The 21,736-nt window shown below is 41.0% G+C and overlaps 1 protein-coding gene across 1 annotated transcript; it reads right to left on the bottom strand.

Annotated features, from left to right (window-relative positions):
• Positions 1-1,835: 1,835 nt before the first annotated feature.
• anxa1a (annexin A1a) lies at positions 1,836-18,318 on the bottom strand. Its single transcript, XM_078396995.1, has 13 exons — positions 18,191-18,318; positions 16,237-16,306; positions 15,443-15,536; positions 14,180-14,274; positions 13,935-14,048; positions 12,491-12,581; positions 11,973-12,052; positions 10,902-10,958; positions 10,733-10,826; positions 8,467-8,562; positions 5,121-5,179; positions 3,792-3,914; positions 1,836-2,020 (listed from the first exon to the last, which is right to left on the bottom strand). Exons 2-13 carry the CDS (start codon positions 16,288-16,290, stop codon positions 1,961-1,963), a joined length of 1,017 nt encoding a protein of 338 aa, XP_078253121.1. The 5' UTR covers positions 16,291-16,306; positions 18,191-18,318; the 3' UTR covers positions 1,836-1,960.
• Between the last annotated feature and the right edge of the window lie 3,418 nt (positions 18,319-21,736).

Consider the following 21,736-nt stretch of genomic DNA (forward strand, 5'->3'; position numbering starts at 1 on the left):
TGTCCTTAGCTATCTCCTGCCCCCTTTTTGCCCTTCTGATTTCCTGTTTCAGTTTACTGCTTCGTTCCCAAAACTCCGCCAGGGATGCACTTGATCCCAGCTGCCTATCACTGTCCCATGCAGTCTTGGGAGGAAACTAGAGAGATCTTCAGGCCCTGAAGATTTGTCTACCTTCATACACGATAGTACCTTCAGTACTTCTTCGATGGTAACATTGACTACTCTCAAGACACTTCCATTGACTGCCCCAAGTTCCTCCACCCTACTGTCTTTCCCCTCGGTAAATACAAAGGAGAAATGCTCATTGAAGACCTTGCCCAACTCCTGTAGCTCCACACAGGTGACCGCTTCGATTCCCGAGTGGTTCCACTCTCTCTCGTTCCCCTTTCCCCTTTATGTATTTATAAAATCTTTTGGGATTGTCCTTAATGGGACTAGTAGCTATCTCCTGGCCCCTTTTTGCCCTTCTGATTTCCTTTTTCAGTTTACTCCTTAGTTCCCAAAACTCCTCCAGGGATGCACTTGATCCCAGCTGCCTATAACTGTCCCATGCATTCTTGTTTTTGACTAATGTCTCAATTTCCTTCGTCAGCCAAGCTTCCTTACATTTGCCTGCTTTGCCTTCATTCTAACAGGGACATACATATCCTGAGCTTTTGTCAGCACTTTTAAACCCATCCCACTTGGCTGATGTTCCTTTCCCCTCAAATAACCTGCTCCAGTCAACTTAAGCGACACCTTCTCACAGCCTCAAAGTTGGCCTTACCCCAGTTGAACATTTTAGTACGTGAGCCCTCTGTCCCCATCCATAAATATCTTAAACCTAATCGAACTGTGGTCACTGGTCCCAAAAGGCTCCTCCACAAACACATCATTAACGCCCTTCCCAATACTAGATCCAGTGTTGCCCTCTCACGTGTTGAGGAGGGGGGGGGGGCACTTGAGGAATTGTACCCCATTTAAACCCGTCACACTATGATTTCCCCAGTCAATATTGGGAAAGTTAAAATCCCCTACTAGAACAACCACCTTATTTGACCTGCAGCTGTCTGCAATCTCCTGGCATATTTCTTCTAATTCCCATTGACTATCCTGGGGTTTGTAGTACAACCCCAACAAGGTGATCATCCATTTAGAAGGAATGGTGTTGAATGCCAAGCTTTAGTCAATGAACAAGAGCCTGATGCATGTGTTAATGTTGCCCAAGTGGTCCAACAGTGAAGAGCCAGCAAGATTGTAGCTGCTATCAATATGCAAGTGAATTGAAATGGGCCTCAGGTCATGAGAGGCAGATAACAACACGCCCTACTCAACCTCAAAGCACTTTATAATGGACACGAGTGCTACTAGTCAGTAATCAATGAGATATATCATCTTGTTCTTGGACTTCTGTGCAATGGATGTCCTTTTAAAACAATGGGGACCTTAGACCACAGTAGTGAGATTGAAGATGTCTGCTAAAAGTCCAGCCAGTTAATTCATGCAAGTTGAGAATGTGACCAGGTATACCATCAGGTCTGAATACTTGAGGGTTTACCTTTGTGAAATAAGTCTCAAATTATTTATGTGGGACTCTCAAAAATTCCCTTGTCCCCAAAAAAGTTACAAATCCTGTCCAGACTCTTCACAGCCTCACCTGACTCCTCAATCTGTACCCTCTAATATTAGCTTATTGTAGGGTCTTGCTTGCATACAAGGGCCCAAATACTTTCTCAACCTACCCATGTCTAAACTCATCTTTGGAATGATGTTATTTTTAATGCTTTAGCATGAAAGAAGAGTTATCCATTGAGAAAATGGAGATTTGGCTAATAGAAATATTATGGAAATCTGTATTGAAGTGATCCAACTTTTATTTGCACTGTACAAATAACACATTTATGATTTTACAAGTAAATCAGCTATATCATTGCATTGTCTTTAATTTCTCCAAAAGAGCTGAAGCCCTGTTCAGCATACATTACTCCTTGCTTTCACAGAGACCAAGCAGAATTCTCTCATAGTCACCTTTGGTTGCATCCTGTGGAGAGAAAAGAAAATCTGTTTATTCCAGTATTTTTACTATCGCAGGCTCTACCATATAGTTTCTCCACCAAAGCTTTTTCAAAAAGATAGTATAATGACACAAGGATGAGAATATATTATTAATATAAATGATTAGATTAAATTTTAGTTTAAGCTTCATTGTGAGACAAGAGTGCAAATGAAAATCTGTACCAAAATCTGATAGAACTCAGGTCAGTCAGTATCTGGAAGCAAACAGATGGTTGAGGTTTCAAAAATACCTCATGTTCCAAATTGTAGTCTAACTACAAAGCATGAACATTGAATTCTCCAAATTGTTTTCTAATTTTCCCCCTTCTAATTGACTGAGGGTCTCACAAATATTTCATGCCAGCCCACTCATCATCTTGGTCTATCTGCCAATCATCCACACAACCCACAGGTTCTCTGACCCCCCCCCACACACACAACCAATGTTACTATCCACCCACTATCTCCATGGTTCCACTCATCTTCCTTAAATTCTACAATCTGCAGCTTGCGTCTCCACACAATCATCAGACTCCACCACCATCTCCATCCTTCTCCCCCTCCCAGCTCCATCATCCCCTCCACCTGGTTTCACCCATCACCTCTTTTGTCAATTTCCCTGCACTCTCTCTTGATTCAGGGTCTTAACCTAAAACGATTATTTTGTCTGCAGATGCTGCCCAAACCTTCCAAGTTCCTCCAGTAGCTAGTTTCATGAAATTCACTTGAACTTCAAATACTTTAAGTGACATCACTATCCAACAGGAAAGTGTTCCAAGTGCATTGCACAGGCTTCCGAAGAGTGAAAATATCCTATTAATTTCTTCATAAATCCTATAACCGATGTTACCGAGTACAAGCATACTTGATGTCACGTCTGCCCAATCTTCTGGCAAGTATGTTGCGCTCATTCCAAGGACAATATCTTGATGTTTCATATCAGTGGTTCAGTTTTTCCAGATGTTTTTCCAACAATAACCTCTTGTTATAACCACAATGCATTTTATTGGTTACATGTGGAGAAATTTATATAATATGCATATATTTGGACCATATCCACAGCTTTAAAATATTTGGCATTTTGAATCCAAATGAAAACCTCAAAGCAATATGGCAGAATAATGTTCAGTGTCTGCACAATTCTTTGTGCTACATATATTTAGCTTAACATGTTTGTGAATTTGTCTAGTACCAGAAAGGCCCATTTATGAGTCACTAACAATGAGTCAAGGCCCTAATATTTGGGAACCAGTGGTACAGTTGCTGCCTCACAGCATCAAGTCAAGATCCCTGGTGTTAGAATTTGCATGTTCTTCCAGACCTCATGGATTCCTCTGGATGCTCCTACGAAGTCCTTTTATCCAACTGGAATAATAGGTTAATTGACCACCACTTTGCTCTAGTGTGTAGGTGGCTGGAAGTATTGAGAGAAGGGAAGGCAGGGAGAAAATACGATTAGTTTGTCCATACAACTATTTTTTATTAGCCAAATAATAATTCCAAAGGGCTCTTGGAGGTTTACATTATATTCATGCATCAGCTGCAGCTCCCTCAAAATTGGTTGGATCTGCTATATAGTTTCCCAATTAAATTAATAGTTTCTCCTCACTGAGGTTAAAATTCTACATACACTTCTTTCATCCTGACAAACCATAGCCACTTTGGTAGCCAGACTGCAGTTCTTGGTTTCTGCCACTTTGGTTAACATGAGCTACATCTACAGAACTACAGCATCTGGTGCAAGAGTGAAAGCTTACCTCGATGGCACTGTAAAGAGATTTGCCATATTTAGCTTTGTATTCTGCTTCAATATCCTTCAAATCTACTTCAGAGCGAGAAACCATAATTCTGATCAAAGTAGGATCATCAGTGGAATAACCCTGCAAGTGCAAAAACAGAATACATTTCCAAGATGGTAGGAAAGCATGGATGTACATACACCAAGTCTCTGCTTGCACTTTTAATAAAAATAGTCACTTTACTATATCAAATTTAGCTCATTCTATTCCACAAACGCATTCCTCAAATTTGAAACTTAATGCATGCCTTTACTGTCAAATCTTTGATGTGCATTAACAGCAATGAACCCCATTGCTATGGTCATAAAGTTTCCCTGAGCACCTTCATTTAGTCTGCAAAGATGACAAGGTCACAGTTGCTAGTAATCAATTTTCTATCCAACTTGGATCAGTGTATGGCTTCCTACACTGTTCACAAGCTTCAGCAGCTGCATCTCAGCCTTTAATCTGGGCACAGTGTAGTCTTCCAATCTGTCAAACATAATTTCAGGTACACATTTGCATTGGAACTAGCTAGTTCCTTTATAGCTCAGTTTATTGTTTGCAAATGCAGGTCACTGCTACAGGAAATCCCCATCAGATCAGTCAATTGGGCTTTTCCTACAGCTCAAACCTGCATTTGGCAGCATTTACATAATTTTCCCCAACTACTTCATTAATATCCAGATGGCTTCATCAACAGCTCGTCACCAAAGCAATTCTGCCCCCACTATTACAAGGACACTTCTCCATTAATCCATTGCCCACTCTGGTCTTTTACCCAGAGTTGGGGAATCGAGGACCAGAGGACATAGGTTCAAGGTGAAGGGGAAAAGATTTACTAGTAATCCGGGGGTTAACTTTTTCACAGCGGGTGGTTGGTGTATGGAACAAGCTGCCAGAGGAGGTAGTTGAGGCTGAGAATATCCCATCGTTTAAGAAACAGTTGGACAGGTACATGGATAGGACAGGTTTGGAGGGTTATGGACCAAGCGCAAGCAAGTGGGACTAGGGTAGCTGGGACATTGTTGGCCGGTGTGGGCCAGTTGGGCCTAAGGGCCTGTTTCCACACTGTATTAATCCATGACACAGACTCCAATGTAGGTTTTTTTTTCTCCCTAGTTCTGATGAAAGATTTGACCTGAAGCCACCACCATTTTCGTAGAATGTTTCCAGCATTTTTCAAAATAATTGCTGGAAATTAAATGATTCATTTTTCTATTTGTGATGCAACATCCCTTTTTAATCATGTGGTCTTAAATGTAGTGTTAATCATGCCACAATTTACCCATTGTATCAGACACTCACCTTCATGGACAGATGCAACTTCTCAGCAAAGTAGGCTGGTTTGTTGCCAATGTATTTTACTGTGTGCAAAAATAAAAAGTTACTTTGAAACTGAAATTTATTTCCGTACAATAAATTGCTATCGAGCAGAAATATAGACTTCATCGACAGTGGTATTTCTACATTAAAGAACAATTCTATTAGATGTTTGCCATGCCAGTCTGAAGGGTCTCGACCCGAAACGTCACCCATTCCTTCTCTTCAGAGATGCTACGTATCCCACTGAGTTAGTTACTCCAGCATTTTGTGTCTATTTTTGGAACAACCATTTGCTTTGGCAAAACATCCAAAATTGAAAAAAATTGAAGAACTCAGTGGGTCAGGCATGTCCAAGTCCTTCTGCAGAGTCCTTGCTTCCTCTATACTGCCTGCCCCTCCACCTCTCTTAACATCATCTGCAAACCTGGCCACAGCCTTCAATCCCCTTATCCAAATCATGAATATACAACATGAAGAGAAGCGGCCCCAGCACCGACCACTAGTGGAACTCCACTAGTCACTGACAGCCATCCTGAGAAAGCACCTATTATTGCAACTCTGCCTTCTGCCATCCAGCCAGCCCGCTATTCGTGCTAATATTTTCCCTTTAATACCATGGGCTCTCGCAGCCTGACGTGCGGCACCTTATCGAAAGTCTTCTGAAAATCTAGGTAAATCACATCTACCTGTCTGTCCTATTAACTTCCTCAAAGAACTCCAGCAGATTTGTCAGGGAACATCTTCCCATGACAAAACCATGCTGTCTTAGAAACATAGAAAATAGGTGCAGGAGGCCGCCATTTGCCCCTGTGAGCCAGCACTGCCATTAATTGTGATCATGGCTGATCATCTACAATCAGTAACCTGTACCTGCCTTCTCCCCATGTCCCTTGATTCCACTAGCCCCTAGAGCTCTATCTAACTCTTTTAAATTCATCAATTGAATTGGCTTCCACTGCCTTCAGTGGCAGAGAATTCCATAAATTTACAACTCTCTGGGTGAAAAAGTTTCTTCCCACCTCAGTTTTCAATGGCCTCCCCTTTATTCTTAGACTGTCCCCTGGTTCTGGACTCCAACATTGGTAACATTTTTTCCTGCATCTCTAAGATCCCCTCTCATCCTTCTAAACTCGAGTGAATACAAGCCTAGTTTTTCCAATCTTTCCTGATATGACAGTCCCTCCATCCCAGGGATTAACCTCGTCAACCTACGCTGCAGTGCCTCAACAGCAAGGACGCCCTTCCTCAAATTAGGAGACCAAAACTGCACAAATACTCCAGATGTGGTCTCACCAGGGCCTTATACAACTGCAGAAGGACTTCTTTACTCCTGTACACAAATCCTCTCATTATGAAGGCCAACATGCCATGATCACAATGAATGGCAGTGCTGGCTCGGGGCCAAATGGCCACCTCCTGCACCTATTTTCTATGTACAAGGACACCAAGGTCTCGTTGCACTTCCCCTTTACCAAATCAGACACCATTGAGATAATAATCTGCCTCCTTATTTTTGCCACCAAAGTGGATAACTTCACATTTATCTACATTATACTGCATCTGCTCACTCACTCAACCTGTGCAAGTCACCCTGCAGCCTCCTAACATCCTGTTCACACTGTCACCCAGCTTTGTGTCATCCGTAAACTTGCTAGTGCTACTTCTAATTCCATCATCCAAATCATTAATATATATTGTAAATAGTTGCGGCCCCAGCACCGAGCCTTGTGGCACTCCACTCTCCACTGCCTGCCATTCTGAAAAGGACCAGTTTATTCCTACTCTTTGCTTCCTGTTTGCCAACCAATTCTCTATCCATGTCAATATCCTGCCCCCAATACCATGTGCTCCAATTTTGCTCACTAACCTCCTGTGTGGCACCTTAAAGGCTTTCTGAAAGTCTAGATACGCTACATCCACTGGCTCTCATTCATCCATTTTACTTGTCACATCCTCAAAACATTCCAGAAGATTAGTCAAGCAGGATTTCCCCTTCATAAATCCATGCTGACGGACCAATCCTGTTACCGCTATCCAAATGCGCCGTTATTTTATTTGTCCTATTTTATTGTGAACTTCTAAGTGCTGCATAACCTCATCCTTTACAATGGACTTTAAAATCTTACCAACCACCGAAGTGAGGCTAACCGGCCTATATTTTCCACTCTTCTGCTTTGCTCCCTTGTGCAGCGGGGTGATATTCACAATTTTTCAATCTTCAGGAACCACACCCAACTAGTGATTTTTTTAAATATCAAACTAATGCCTCCACAATCTCAGAGGCCACCTCCTTTAGAACCCTGGGGTACAGTCCATCCGGTCCAGGTGACTTATCCACCCTCCAACCTTTCACTTTTCCTCGCACCTTCTCCCGAGTAATCGCCACTTTACCAACTTCTACCCCCACCCCACGCCAGAGGATTGCAAGTACACTGCTGGTGTCTTCCACTGTGAAGACTGATGGGAAAAAAAAGTTATTCAATTCCTCTGCCAGTTCTTGATTTCCCATTACCACTTCTGCTTCATTCTCCAGTGGCCCAACGTCTACTCTTGCCTTGTTTTTACTGTTTATATATTCGTAGAAATTCATGTTATCCTCTTATATTATTGGTTAGCTTAGTCATAACTCATCTTTTCTCTCGTGGTCTTTTTAGTTACCTTTTGTTCTTTAAAAACATCCCCATCGTCTCGCTTCCCACTAATCTTTGCAATGTTATACGCCTTCACTTTTGCTTTTATGGTGTCCTTTAACTCCTTCATCAGCCATGGGAGTCTTATTCTCCCCCAGGAATCTTTCTTCCTCTTTGAAATGAAATGATCCAGTACCTTCCGAATTATCTGCAGAAATTCCTGCCATTGCTGCTCTACCGTCATTCCTACCAAAGGAGGCCAAGATTTGCATACATTCATGCACCAAAGCATGATCTTTTAGGAAGGGTGGATATGCTTCCAAGATATTTACATACCTGATACAAGGCTGACTGCATCAATCAAGTATTTAATGTTCTTTCTGTTAATTCTGTTAATAATCCAATGCTTCCACCCCAAATATTGTTAAAGTAAAAAATGCTACGGTTCACATCTAATTACCCATTGAGCATCAACTCTACATGAGCATTCAACTTCCATGAAGCATTTGCAAAATACTGTTGACATTTGAAGTAGCTCTACAGCAAATAAGCAATATCACTGGGTCTCCCTTTTTAAAGAATTAGGGTACTTTTATCACAACCAACTAATAAATTGTTAAATGTGAAAATATTACACTAGTGATATTTCACTTGGATGACATTTAAACTAATTAGTAAAGCTCTTAAATGTTACTTACCCAAAGATATTAGTAGATTTTCTATGTCTCCATTTAGCTCAAGGTCCAAGGCTTTGCCCACATCATGTTGACTGTACTTTGTGTACCTGCTAAACACTAGAGCAAAACAGGACAATAACTAGGATTTCTTAATGATGCAAAGCATTTTCACAAACCCTATTAATTACATCTGTAGCCCCAAGAACCTTAGTTTTTGAACTATCAAAATTTGAGCTTTTATTTTTATACCAATCTCACTTGGAAGCAATAGTCAGTCTAGTTTTCATTAAACCACCTTTTAAACGCTAGCACCACTTCAGATAACAATATAATCGTCAATTAGGTTTTGTTTAACTAGTATTAGTCACCGTTCAGCCAAACAAAACCCAATTGCACTTGCAGCTGTTGATGCAGAAATAATAATAATAATAATACATTTTATTTATATAGCGCTTTTCATATACTCAGACGCTTTACAGAGATTTTGAGAACATAGGGAAATTAATAAATAGATAAATAAGTAAATAAATAAATGAACAGAGAAAGGAGACAGTAGGTGAGGTGACCTTCAGTGGTTGAAGGCAGTACTGAACAGGTGAGACTTCAGCGATGTTTTGAATGTGGTGAGTGTGGGGGAGTCTCTAACGGTTTGGGGTAGTGAGTTCCATAGGGTGGGAGCAGCGATGGAGAAAGCCCTGTCCCCCCAGGATCTGAGTTTAGTCCGGACGTGGGGGGATAGGAGATTGGCAGCGGCAGAGCGGAGGGTGCAGGTGGGAGTGTGGCTGTGGAGGAGGTCGGTCAGGTAGGATGGGGCCAGGTTATGGAGGGCTTTGTAGGTTATGAGGAGGATTTTGTACTGGATTCTCTGGGGGATGGGGAGCCAGTGGAGTTTATAAAGGACGGGGGTGATATGGTCACGGATCGAGGTGTGTGTGAGTAGACGGGCAGCAGAGTTTTGAATGTATTGAAGTTTATTGATGATTTTTGAGGGTGCGCCATAGAGGAGGCTGTTGCAGTAGTCCAGACGGGAGGTGATGAAGGCGTGGACGAGGGTTTCTGCAGCTGTGGAGGAGAGGGATGGACGGAGACGGGCAATGTTTTTGAGGTGGAAGAAGGCTGTCTTTGTGATGTGTTTGTCGAAGGAGAGGTTTTGATCAAGGATGATTCCAAGATTCCGGATGTGAGGTGAGGTGGATACTGGGAGACCATCAATGTTGAGGATGAAGTTTTGGGTGGATTTGGTGAGCATTTTTGGACCAATGATGATGATTTCAGATTTGTTGCAATTGAGTTTGAGGAAGTTTGATTGAAGCCAAGATTTTATTTCAGTAATGCAGTTTGTCAGTGTAGAGTGTGTGGTGGAGGAGATTGACTTGGTGGAGATGAGGAGCTGGATATTATCGGCGAAGCAGTGGAAGTTGAGACCATGACGGCGGATTAATTGACCAAGGGGGAACAGGTAGAGGATGAAGAGGAGGGGGCCAAGGACTGAGCCTTGGGGGACACCTTGGGGGAGGGGAGCGGTGGGGGATTTACAGTTGTTAATGGAGATAACTGGTGTCTGTCAGAGAGGTAAGATTTAAACCAGGATAGGGCTGTGCCGGTGATGTTAAGGGAGGTTTCAAGTCGGGTGAGGAGAATGGAGTGATTTATGGTGTCAAAGGCGGCGCTGTGGTCAAGTAGGATGAGGATGTTGAGGTTGCCAGCGTCGGAGGAGAGGAGAATGTCGTTTGTGATTTTGAGGAGCGCAGTTTCAGTACAGTGGTTTGAGCGGAATCCAGATTGGAAAGTTTCATACAGGTTATTGGTAGAGAGGTGGTATTTTAGTTGGGAAGCTACAGCACGTTCCAAAACTTTGGACAGAAAGGGTAGGTTGGAGATTGGTCTGAAGTTGTTTGGGGTGTCAGGGTTTAGACCAGGTTTTTTCAGAATGGGGGTGACAGCAGCGATTTTGAGGGATGGCGGGACGATGCCAGTGGACAGGGAGGAGTTTATTGTTGCAGTGATAAGTGGAGAGAGAGCAGGAAGTTCTGCAAGCACTTTCAAGCAGCATCACAAAGCTATTTCCACCTGTTACAGTGCTTCTAACATTTCTCCCCACAGTAAATTGATAATTTCCAAACTCAGTTTTGATCCAGTGCCAAACAGATAACCTCATCTTTGCAAGAGGATAGCATTTCAGATGCCACAAGGGTTTCAGAACCAATGTTTATTATTGTATTCAAGAAACACCACATTGAATTGTTCAGCCAGATATGGTAGAATGTTGCTGTATTGATGAGCTCACCTCTATTTAGATGTGCAAAGTTCCTGCTCGAGAGAATTTTCATGAATGCGTTGACATCTGTCCCTTTTCTTTTTTCACCAGCTTCATACAAAGCCTAAGGATATAGAATTTGATTAACAAAATATAATTTGCCAAAAGTAGCGAATTATGAGAAGAGTATTCAACTTACCCTTGCATCATCATCCGCAAGATCATAATCCACCTCACTGCCTTCATCTCTGGATGCCTGAGGTTCAAAAAATTCAAGTTAAAGTAACTTGTGAATGCTACCAAAATATTCACGTTTCCCTTTTTGATAGGAATTTGTATTTTATGCAGAAACTAATATACAGAATTTAGCCATCTTGAAGTTTTTAAAGCCCCTTAAAAGTCTATTCCATGTCCATCCCAAACCATTTATCCATCAATCTTGCCCCCCCCCCGTTACTCTGCTCCTTTCCTCTCCTATCCACACTCCTTTCCCATCCCTTTCCCCATTCCCTTTTATTCTCCTATAGCCCACCTCCAGCTTCATAGTTCACCCTTTACCTACCTTTTAGTTAGCTTTCAGCAGTTGCCTTTGTCATTTCCTTCACCCATCTGCCAATCAAGCCCGCTGTATCCACTTATCACTTGCCAGGCTTTATCCCACTCGCCACTTTTCCAGTTTTCCCTCACCATCAATCTCCTCCCCCCCCCCCAATCTGGAGAAAGGTGGTCTGATCTGAAAGGTTGTCTGTCCATTTACAAGAGAATAGGGCATGTGGAACTACAATTTGCATTTCCCACTCCCACAAACAAGTAACATGCCATCTTAACTTTGAATGAAAGATTTGTCTTAACATCCAAATAGAAAAACATAGAAAACAGGTGCAGGAGGCTGCCATTTGGCCCTTCGAGCCAGCACTACCATTCATTGTGATCATGGCTGATTATCCACAATCAGTAATCTGTGCCTGCATTCTCCCCATATCCCTTGATTCCACTAGCCCCTAGAGCTCTATCCAACTCTTTTAAATTCATAATAAATACTGGAACATCCTGCCTTCAACTAAAAAGCAAGTTGATCAAGGCAGCTTATTACTTTAAGGAAATTTTAGATGGCCTTGCAGCAGTGAAATCTGCAAATGAGGGAATATGTTTGCCAATGTTGATATCAGACACTTAATTGATGCTTTTGTTTGTTTAGTGTTCTTCACTTGCTTAACAGTGATCCTTTGAAAGTACTGAAAATTCATTTGAATAATGTGGTTTGCTTTACCTCAAGTAGCACAAGTAAAGATTTTTGAAAATCTCCTGATGTCTCACGTTTGATCTTTTCTGCCACACTACTGTTGAATTCTACAAAAAAAGTGTTAAATTTAGACATGACTAATCTAAACAAAAGGACACATTAGATCAGCGTTTCTCAACCTTTTTACCCTTGCGGAATCCTTGAAATAATTTTCATGTCTCAGGGAACCCCTACATAAAAATTATTATATATCTTAATCTCTTTCTTTCTGTTTCATAAAGTTAAAGTTCATAAGGAAAACAACACACAAACCTCAAAAACATAAACACAAACTTTTCATAAACTAACAAAAATAAACATAAACATACTTAAATTTTAAAAATTCATATTATTAAACACAAATGACTAAAAAATGCATTTGCATATGATTAGCCTATTTATCACTATTTCTCTCGGAACCCCTAGCGACCACTCGCAGAACCCTAGGGTTTCTGGAAACCCCAGTTGAGAAACGCTGCATTGGATCAATAGCTCAAATACATTACCTTCTTTGTAGGCTTCAATAAAGTCCTTGATTTCCTTGTTGTGCCTAGATACTAGTATTTCCACCAGGCAGTCTTCATCTGTACCAAAATACTATCAATACAAAATTCTGCATTATTTGGAGGGAGCATGTTGTACATTAATTCATCAATTCTATGTCCTTCAACATTAAAGTTGAAGTCTTGGTTGTGAACTCCACCACTGACCCAATAATCCTTTTCAATTTAGAAAGTGAATCAATCTGTGAAAGTCTTATAGCACATACCACTACTAAAAACCTCATTTATGTTCTGTTCTAATCCAATTCTGTTGGCTGCATGCAAAATTATTCTGATTTTCTCTTGGCTTCCCGCCCATATTCCATTGTTGAACATGCTTGAGAAACTGTTCTCATGCTTGAACATGCTTCAACAGAGAAACTGTTGCTTGAGCATCAAACTTTCAACTGTTATTAAGATTAAAGCACAGAAGTCATGACTGGAATGTACAGAGAATTGTTGGCCATGCTGTTGAATGGACAAGTTGGAGTAGAAGGTGCAGACCACTTAAATAAAAAAATAATGCCCTATAAACAGTAGCAAATTTAAAATGTGTAGGTGGGAACTGCAGATGCTGGTTTAAACCAAGATAGACACAAAATGCTGGAGTAACTCAGCAGGACAAGCAGCATCTCTGGAGAGAAGAAATTTAAAATGTCAACTTTAAACAACTAGCATATTCAGTCAAAAGGACATTCAAAACTACAAAAACATTCACAAAACAAATTTTGTTTAACTTATACACATCATGGAAGGGTGCCAGCTGATTGGTTAGTTGAAAGATTTTTTTAAAATCTGCTTTGCACACAAAGTATGTGCATCTTAATTCTAGATTTGGGGAACGTGTCCATCTTTCATATTAATTGACAACAGCAGCTTTTGAGTTAGGTTTACTGCTAGGGCAAAGCATACCATAATTTAGTGTAGTTTAGAGATTCAACACAGAAATAGGCCCTTCAGCCCACCCCCACATTAACACATAGACAATTTACATTTATACCAAGCCAATTAACCTACAAACCGTACATCTTTGGAGTGTGGGAGGAAACTGAAGATCTCGGAGATAACCCACAGTCATGGAGAGACTGTACAAACTCCGTCCAGACAGCACCCATAGTTGGAATCAAACCAGGGACTCTGGCAGTGTAAGGCAGCAACTCTACTGCCGTGCCACTGTGCAGCAGAAAACTGGGGAGTGAAATCTGGGATACTTATTTTTTTTAATAAGGTGGGACTATGGTAGATGGGACATGTTGGCGTGTGTGGGCAAGTTGGGCCAAAGGGCCTGTTTCCACGCTGTAAGACTATGACTATTGTTCATTTCCCAACCACAGTCATTGTCCACTAGTTGTAAATGGGTACAATGTAGCAAAACAAGATTTTTAAAAAATGATAAAGCAGTTGTTACCTTCATAGCACTGCACAGCTGATGTGCATCAAACTGAGCTGGAGTTTTCAGCAAATCAAGGGCCACTCTCTCCAGCTTCTTAGACAATTTGCTCTTCACAACATCTTTGAGTTCCTGGCAGGAAATAATATTCAACCATCAGCCTCAAATCTAAACTTTGGTGTTAAAGCAATCCAAATGTGGATTCTGTATGGTGCCCATTTCATTCATTAATCCAAACAAGACCATCTTAAGACACAACTGACCTTTCCAACATCCTGTTGATAAGCTGCTGCTATTTGTTGCCGCTGACAATTAGTCCTGGTTGTCAAAATGGTAATGATGGTATCTTCATCCACACCTTAAAATTAAAAAATTAGTCAAAGAAATGCACAAATTAGAGGACAAAGGGAAGATTCCCATCAAGATCACTGATAAAATTCTCCAATATATCATTAAGCCAAGCTTTTTATTTTTTATTTTTAAAAGGCCCAATTTTTGACAAGTTAATGCAAACGGAGGCCCTGGGCTATTGGGAGAGCTTGAGCGGGCTAGAACTTTATTCCTTGGAGCACAAAAGGATGAGGGATTATCTTCGAGGTGGATAAAATCATGAGGACCAGATAGGTTAAATGCAGACAGAGTCTTTTACCCAGAATGGGGAAAATCAAGAACCAGAGGCCATGGGCTGAAGAGGCCATCTCCATGTTGTATGACTATTTAGGGAGATTTCAGTTCCTATGTAATATTGACCAGTTGGTAACTGTTAAAGCAATGGCAGATGGAATTTAATCCTAATAAGTGCATGGTTGTGTACTTGAGTGGATTAACAAGTGTAGGAAACAAACAATGAATGTTTGTACCCAAGGGAATACTGAGAAATAAAGGTACCCAATTGCACAAGAGTTCTGGTTGCCACTTTATATGAAGAAAGTGATAGCTCAGCATTTTAGTTATGAGGTGCAACAATAGACTGGGTTTGTTTTCTGTGCAGCAGAGGTGACTGTGGGAGCACTTGATAGAGGAATACAAAACCAAGGGGCACAGATAAGATAGCAGGAAACCTTTCCCATAAAGATATAATATTAAAGGGTATAGGCTTAAGGAAGGGTAAAAAGGTTAAGAGAACGTTAGCAAGATTTTCACCCTGGTGATTGGATTCTGGAACAGAAGGGTTTTGTAGACGAGTACCTTTGACATTAAAATACAATATAGATGTGTACCCAAATCACTAAGGCACAGAAGGCTATGAGCCCATTGCTGCTAGCTGGATTAACATTGATGGATTATTTTTGGACACAGTGGGCAAAAGGTGATTTTTGTGCTGAACTACTCGGGTGGAGAAAATTTCAGTTGATCTTGTGACAAATTCTATTTAAAACAATTATATGCCCAAATGTGATGTTGTCATTAAACTACTGGCAGAATTAAAGTTCCATGCAAATTAATGCAAAGCTATGCCAATATAATCAGTAATAACAAGCTTTATCTTTTAGTAATTCCAGATTAGAAGTTGAAATTTTGCCCACCTTTTACATTGAGTGCATTGTTTAATGCAACAGCATCCACACAGGGATCAAAGTTGGGAAAGGGCGTAATGGCTGGCCCACCAGAGGAAGGATTCTATGTTTGGGTAGGAAGAAAATAAATCACAAACATAACACATATACAGGTGCATCAACTTGTATACAGTTTATGTCCAATTTCTGCATCAGATAAACTTAGATCACCAAGTGTTGCTTGATTTGTAAGTCTTTGTACAAAACATTACCAAACTTAGAAACAATAATCTGGACCTCCTAATCTCAGACCATTAAGACCCAATTACTGGGATAATTTAAAACTGAGAAAATGATTTATATCTATATATAGAGATAGAAATAGCCTCAAGTGATTATCACCCAAATGAACAATCCCTTCCTTTGGGGTGGCACAGAGACAGAGCTGCTGCCTTACACAGCAGAGACCCATGTTCGATCCCGACTACAAGTGCTGCCTGTGCAGATAATTTCTACATTCTCCCAGTGACTGTGCAAGTTCTCCAGGTGCTCCAGTTCTCCACGTTCTCCCCGTGACTCAGTGGGCCAAAGGGACTGATTCTACCCTGTATTTTTAAACTAATGTAGAGCATTGGAAAATGCAATTTGTTAAAAATGCAATTGCAGCAGCACATTAAGACAATCCCAAAACAGACACAAATTGAAATTTACTAAAGCACTCTTAAATGTGCTGCCCCTTCCTCCCCCCCCCCCCCAAAAAAATCTTAATTAAAAGACAACTGCTTATTTGTTCAAAGAACAAGTTTGCAAATGCAGATGCTTACCGTAGAGGCTTGCGTGGCTTGCGAGAGTAATTGACTGACCAGGTTTGATGCCATTTTGTACGTTTGTGCCCTGTTGAGGATAAAGCAGCTAAAGCTTTTAAATGTTTCAAAAATAGTTGGAACTATTGGTTTTAATCAGGAATCATTAGCTGAATGACGTATGCCAAAATTGTGCCTCTGCCCCCCCCCCCCCCACCACCAACAAATATATTTGTAGACATTTAAAGATATTTTACATTTCAATGCCTCCATGTTCAATATGTACATTTGTTTTATGTTCAACCAGGAAGATTGATACAAATCATTGCAAGTTTAAAGCCTCTGTGAAATGAAAGGGTACAAAAAGGACAAAGTGCTGGAGTAAGTCAGCATCTCCAGCAAACATGGATAAGTGACATTGTGTCAAGAGAAAGACTCTTTCTTTGCAAAGGAAATGTTATTTCACCATCAAAAAAGCTCACAAAGAATGAGAAAAATAGTCAATGCTGCATCAGTGTGGACTATATCAGTAATCTTTACAATTGTGTAGTATAGTTTAGGCAAGAGCAACATGCTGAACAGTCCAAATTTCATCATGTTACTGACAAACATAAAGCCAGCAGCCACGCAAGGAGATCATAAATTTCTAATCCAGGAATAGGATTGAAAGGAAATTTTATGGCAACTAAAACAAATATTATTGTACATTGCTGGTCTAGAATTGGCCAGCAGGGCATCTTTCAGGGGATGCAGCCAGTTGAAATGTTTACATAAAAAATATTCGTAATTTGTTTTAATTTTAAAAACTGTACAGGAACCTATTAAGTATTATTTATGGGGTTTTTTCCAAAGTGAAGGCACAGGTTAGAATTTAATATTTTGCTAGAACAGTGAACCTCCTGGTCATTAATAATCTCCACTTTAAATTACACTGAAATGCAGTATTCGCATGTAGGAAACAAAAGCAGTCAAAGGACACACCCATAGGCCAAGATTTCAGAGGCTGCTGGGTGTAATGTTTAAAAAAATGCAGCAAAACCTATGGATTGGATCTGCTAACCAGACAGAAGGACAAAGGTGCATTTTCCCATCATCAGAAGCGTATAGAGCCCATTCAAATAGTCTAGACCAACATTAAACAGGGACTAATATATGTACTGAAACAGCTAATTTTTTTATTAAACCACATAGGTTCAATACTATAAAAACAAACCACATAGGCCTAATACTATAAAAACAAAATGCATTTATGGTGTGGTTTTCATAATATATTCTGGCTATCCAAATTTATTAGCTGGTGCCCTTGAAGAGATCTTCAACCACCCTTCAGATCAGAGACACTGCTGCAGTCAGGTATGGGCGAGTCACAATTCCAATAGCGAAGCAGTGAGAAAACAGAGCATCGCCAAGTTGTAGAGATTAGTGCATTTGATTATCATACTAAGTCAAGAGACAAGTTATTTCTAAAGGGAACACACACACAAAGTTTCAAGTGTTTACTAAAGTTTCAAGCACAAATTTCAAGTACCATTGTAATTTGCATAATCAATTGAGCAATTAACATTAGCAACTCGAGGCAAAAAAAACAAAAAAAGTGTTTTGCAGAGCAAAGCAGTTCAAATAGTAAGGAATGGGTTAAAATACTAGACAGTTGCTACTGCCAAGATTCTTGTCACACAACATTCCTTTATTTTAAAAAGGGTTAGCAAAACTATAATATATGACGATCCACTTTCAAGTCAAACATTTTCAAACTTTCTGAAACTGGCCGTAACTCACATCGACAGAATAGAATTGAAACCAAGATTCAGAATCCATCAGAAATCAACTAGTTTAAATAGGTATCAATTTAAATGCTGTTCAGTGAGTTTAAATCAGTCTACAGTAAAACCCTACATTTGTTCCCCACATTGTTTCTCAAGTGCTTTAGACTGATACTTAATCAAAACAAAGATTAAAAGTGAATAAAACTTACCGAATGTAAACCCTGCAGGCTGCTACCTAACAGTCCCACTAGACTAGAAAACACCTCAAAAACTGCTGCTTCTAACTAGCCAGTTGAACCTAATATATATCATTGCCACTCCCAATGAGGTCATCTGTGACTGGCCTTCTAGCTGACTGACTGAACACTGCAGTCTGTAATGAACCAATCAAGTGCTAGATCTTACAAGCTAGGAAAACTAGTCCTCGGCTGCAATGAACAAACTGAAGATCTGCATCAAGGCAGGAAGTAACTTAAAGGTCGCCACAGCAACCTCTTGCAAACAAAAATCACATGAGAATTAGATAATGCTAACTTCAATGATTTTTCATTCTTAAGTAATTTTAGTTTACTGGGGGACTATGAAGCTCAGATGTATATATTTTATGTAAATACAGAGCTTTATTTGTCATTCGGTACCGAGGTACCAAACGAAATTACATTGCAGTCATACACAAAAACATACCTGGTGATCTTTACTAAGCCCAATACATTGAGCAAATACAAATAAATCTCACCAATATCTTTACTTCCTTCCATGAGCTCCAGCAACTCCTGCCTTTTTGTCAGTTACATCAAACAGTCCTTGTTTCAGGTATCCCCCAACACACAGCTTTATCTCCCCCTGAAACCCAACAACCGGTCAAATTTAATCAGCCTCATGCACTGCCTTGAGGACATAAAATGTTGGATGGCACAGAACTTCCTTCAACTCAACGAGAGCAAGTCTGAGGTCATCCTATTTCCCCCCCCCCCCCCCCCCCCCCCCCCCCCCCCCCCCCCCCCCCACTCCATCAAAACGATAACAGGCAGCCTTGGTCAAAAACCTTGGCGTGATATTTGACTCTGCATTAAAATTTGACAAGCAAGTCAACGCTGTGGTAAAAGCTAGCTTCTTCCAGCTTCGTACTATAGCTAAAATCAAACCATTCCTCCAATTTGACGACATTGAAAAAAATCATTCACGCATTCATTTCCTCCCGCCTAGACTACTGCAACCCCCTATACACTGGGATCAGCCAATCATCCCTGTCCCGCCTGCAATTGGTTCAAAACGCCGCAGCGAGACTCCTGACGGTTACCCGTAAAAGGGACCACATCACCCCGATTCTGGCCTCTCTCCACTGGCTCCCAGTACGGTACAGAATCAACTTCAAGCTCCTCCTATTCACATACAAAGCCCTAAACAGGCTTGCCCCCCCCCCCCCCCCCCCATATCAAAAATCTTCTAACCCACCACTCTATCTCCAGGCCCCTCAGGTCGGCCGATTTGGGGCTACTCACTATCCCGCGATCTAGGCTTAAGCTCAGGGGTGACCGCGCTTTTGCGGTTGCAGCTCCGAGACTGTGGAACAGCATCCCTCTCCCCATCAGAACTGCCCCCTCCATCGACTCCTTTAAGTCCAGGCTCAAAACCTATTTCTACTCCCTAGCGTTTGAGGCCCTCTGAGGGGGCGCTGTGAACTGTTTATGTATGTGCTGTTATGTTTGTGTGCCATTGTATGTTTGTTTTTTAGTATCTGAACTGATGTACAGCACTTTGGTCAACGTGGGTTGTTTTTAAATGTGCTATACAAATAAAATTGACTTGACTTGACTTGACTACATCAATGACTGCATCGGGGCTGTCTCCTGAACCCGTGAGAAACTAATTGATTTCATTATCTTCACCACTAACATCCACCCTGCCCTCAAAGTCACCTGGACTATTAACACCTTTTATACTGCTGATAAACTTTTCTTCATTAAACCATTTTTGTTGTGATAATAGTCGGATACCAAATATTTCTATATATTGAACAAGTAGGATCAAAAGCAAAGGTTGTTTCAGTCAGATGATTGTGAGTGTGATATTTGGATTTAAGAGAGGAGGTGGGCAACTTGCAAAGCAGTGCACTCTGAGAGGTGAGATCTACCTCAAGTCATCTAGAATTAAAGGATATGTCATAGAACAGTACAGCACAGGAACAGGCCCTTCAACCCACAATGTCTGTGCCAAACATGATGCCAAGATAATCCAATTTCATTTGCCAGAAGTCTTTTTTCTCTGTATTTCCATGTGCCTATTGAAAAGCCTCTTAACTGCCTCCACCACCATTGCTGGGAGTGGTTTCCAGGCACCCACCACCCTGTAGAAAACTAACCACTAACTTTTACACTAAACTCAAATTCACTTGAACTATCCCTGACACATTTCTCCCCTTTCTTGATACATCCAGTCTCCATCATAGGGGTCAAACTATCAACTGATATATACTAAAACCCACCAACTCTCACAGTTATCTGGACTACACCTCAAACAACCATTTTCCCATTTCCATGCCTCTTCACTGTGCCCCACCTGGATTCACACTCATTTCTCCTCTTCCCCTTCCCTACCACCTATATTCCTCTCTCTGGCTTCACAATTCTCACCTCTTCCTCCTTATCTCACACCTTTTGTCTTTTCACCTCTGGCCTTTGTCCAACCACCTGCCTATCACCCCCCCCCCCCCCCCCCCCTTTATCTGTATCCAACTATCACTCCCAGGTTTTGTCCTGCTCGCACTTCTCTCAGTTTTTTACCCCCCCTCCCCGCCACCACCACCATAATTGGTCTGAAGAAGGGTCCCAACCCAAATGATCACTTATCCATGTCCTCCAGAGATGTTGCTTGATCCATTGAGTTCCTCCAGCACTGTGTATTTTGGGGGGGAAATACACCCCCAAAATACACAATTAGATTTTATCTGCTAATGTTTTGACATTCCACTGACCTTACTGCACGTTGCTATTGTCTTTCCTCTGGAGCTCCTCGATGTTATCTGAGGAAGAGCCTTGACCTAGTCCAAACAAAATAGGAATATGGGAAAAGGGCTGGTACAAAGCAAAAGGTCCTCCCCAATGCCGAGCAGTGGGGAGCTGATGCACTGAATGAAGGCTGGTTTTCCAGGAGCAATCAAATGATTTCAAAGCTAGCTAGCAGTCTGGACATGCAGTGAAATGAAAACACTGTCCTTTCCTTGGCAGAGATTGCCTGGTTTGCCAACCTCTCAATGAACCTTCATACCTCAAAAGTGTAAAGTTGAAGAATACAAATGGATAGTTCCTAATAACAGGCCTATGATTGTCAATCCTGGGATTTTAAACTGTAAGTTTCCATGAAACAAATAACAGGAAAAGCACACAGAAACATTATTTAGAGAGACATTTTAAGTTTACAAACTGGGGTTGTCAGCAGCTCAAGAGTTCACTCTCCTGTTTTAGTTTAGTCTTTGTAAATGCCATGTTTACTGAGAGCTGGAGTTTAATGACTTACAAATGTCTGGTGTGCTTTAACCTTTTTAGGCTTTCTTGAAATGAAGTTCACTGAATAAATAAAAGTATGAACAGATGACTCAGTCAAGGGTGAAATTGGCCCTAAAATACATGAAAGTATGTTATGTTGGATCAAATCCTGGAAGTTTTTGGCAGCACAATGAGTGTACCTCCAATGGTTCAATAAACTCTTATATCTTCTCAATGGCACTTGAGGATAGACAACAGGCAGGTCCTCCC

The sequence above is a fragment of the Rhinoraja longicauda genome, chromosome 3, assembly GCF_053455715.1.
Source record: "Rhinoraja longicauda isolate Sanriku21f chromosome 3, sRhiLon1.1, whole genome shotgun sequence".
NCBI lineage: Eukaryota > Metazoa > Chordata > Chondrichthyes > Rajiformes > Arhynchobatidae > Rhinoraja > Rhinoraja longicauda.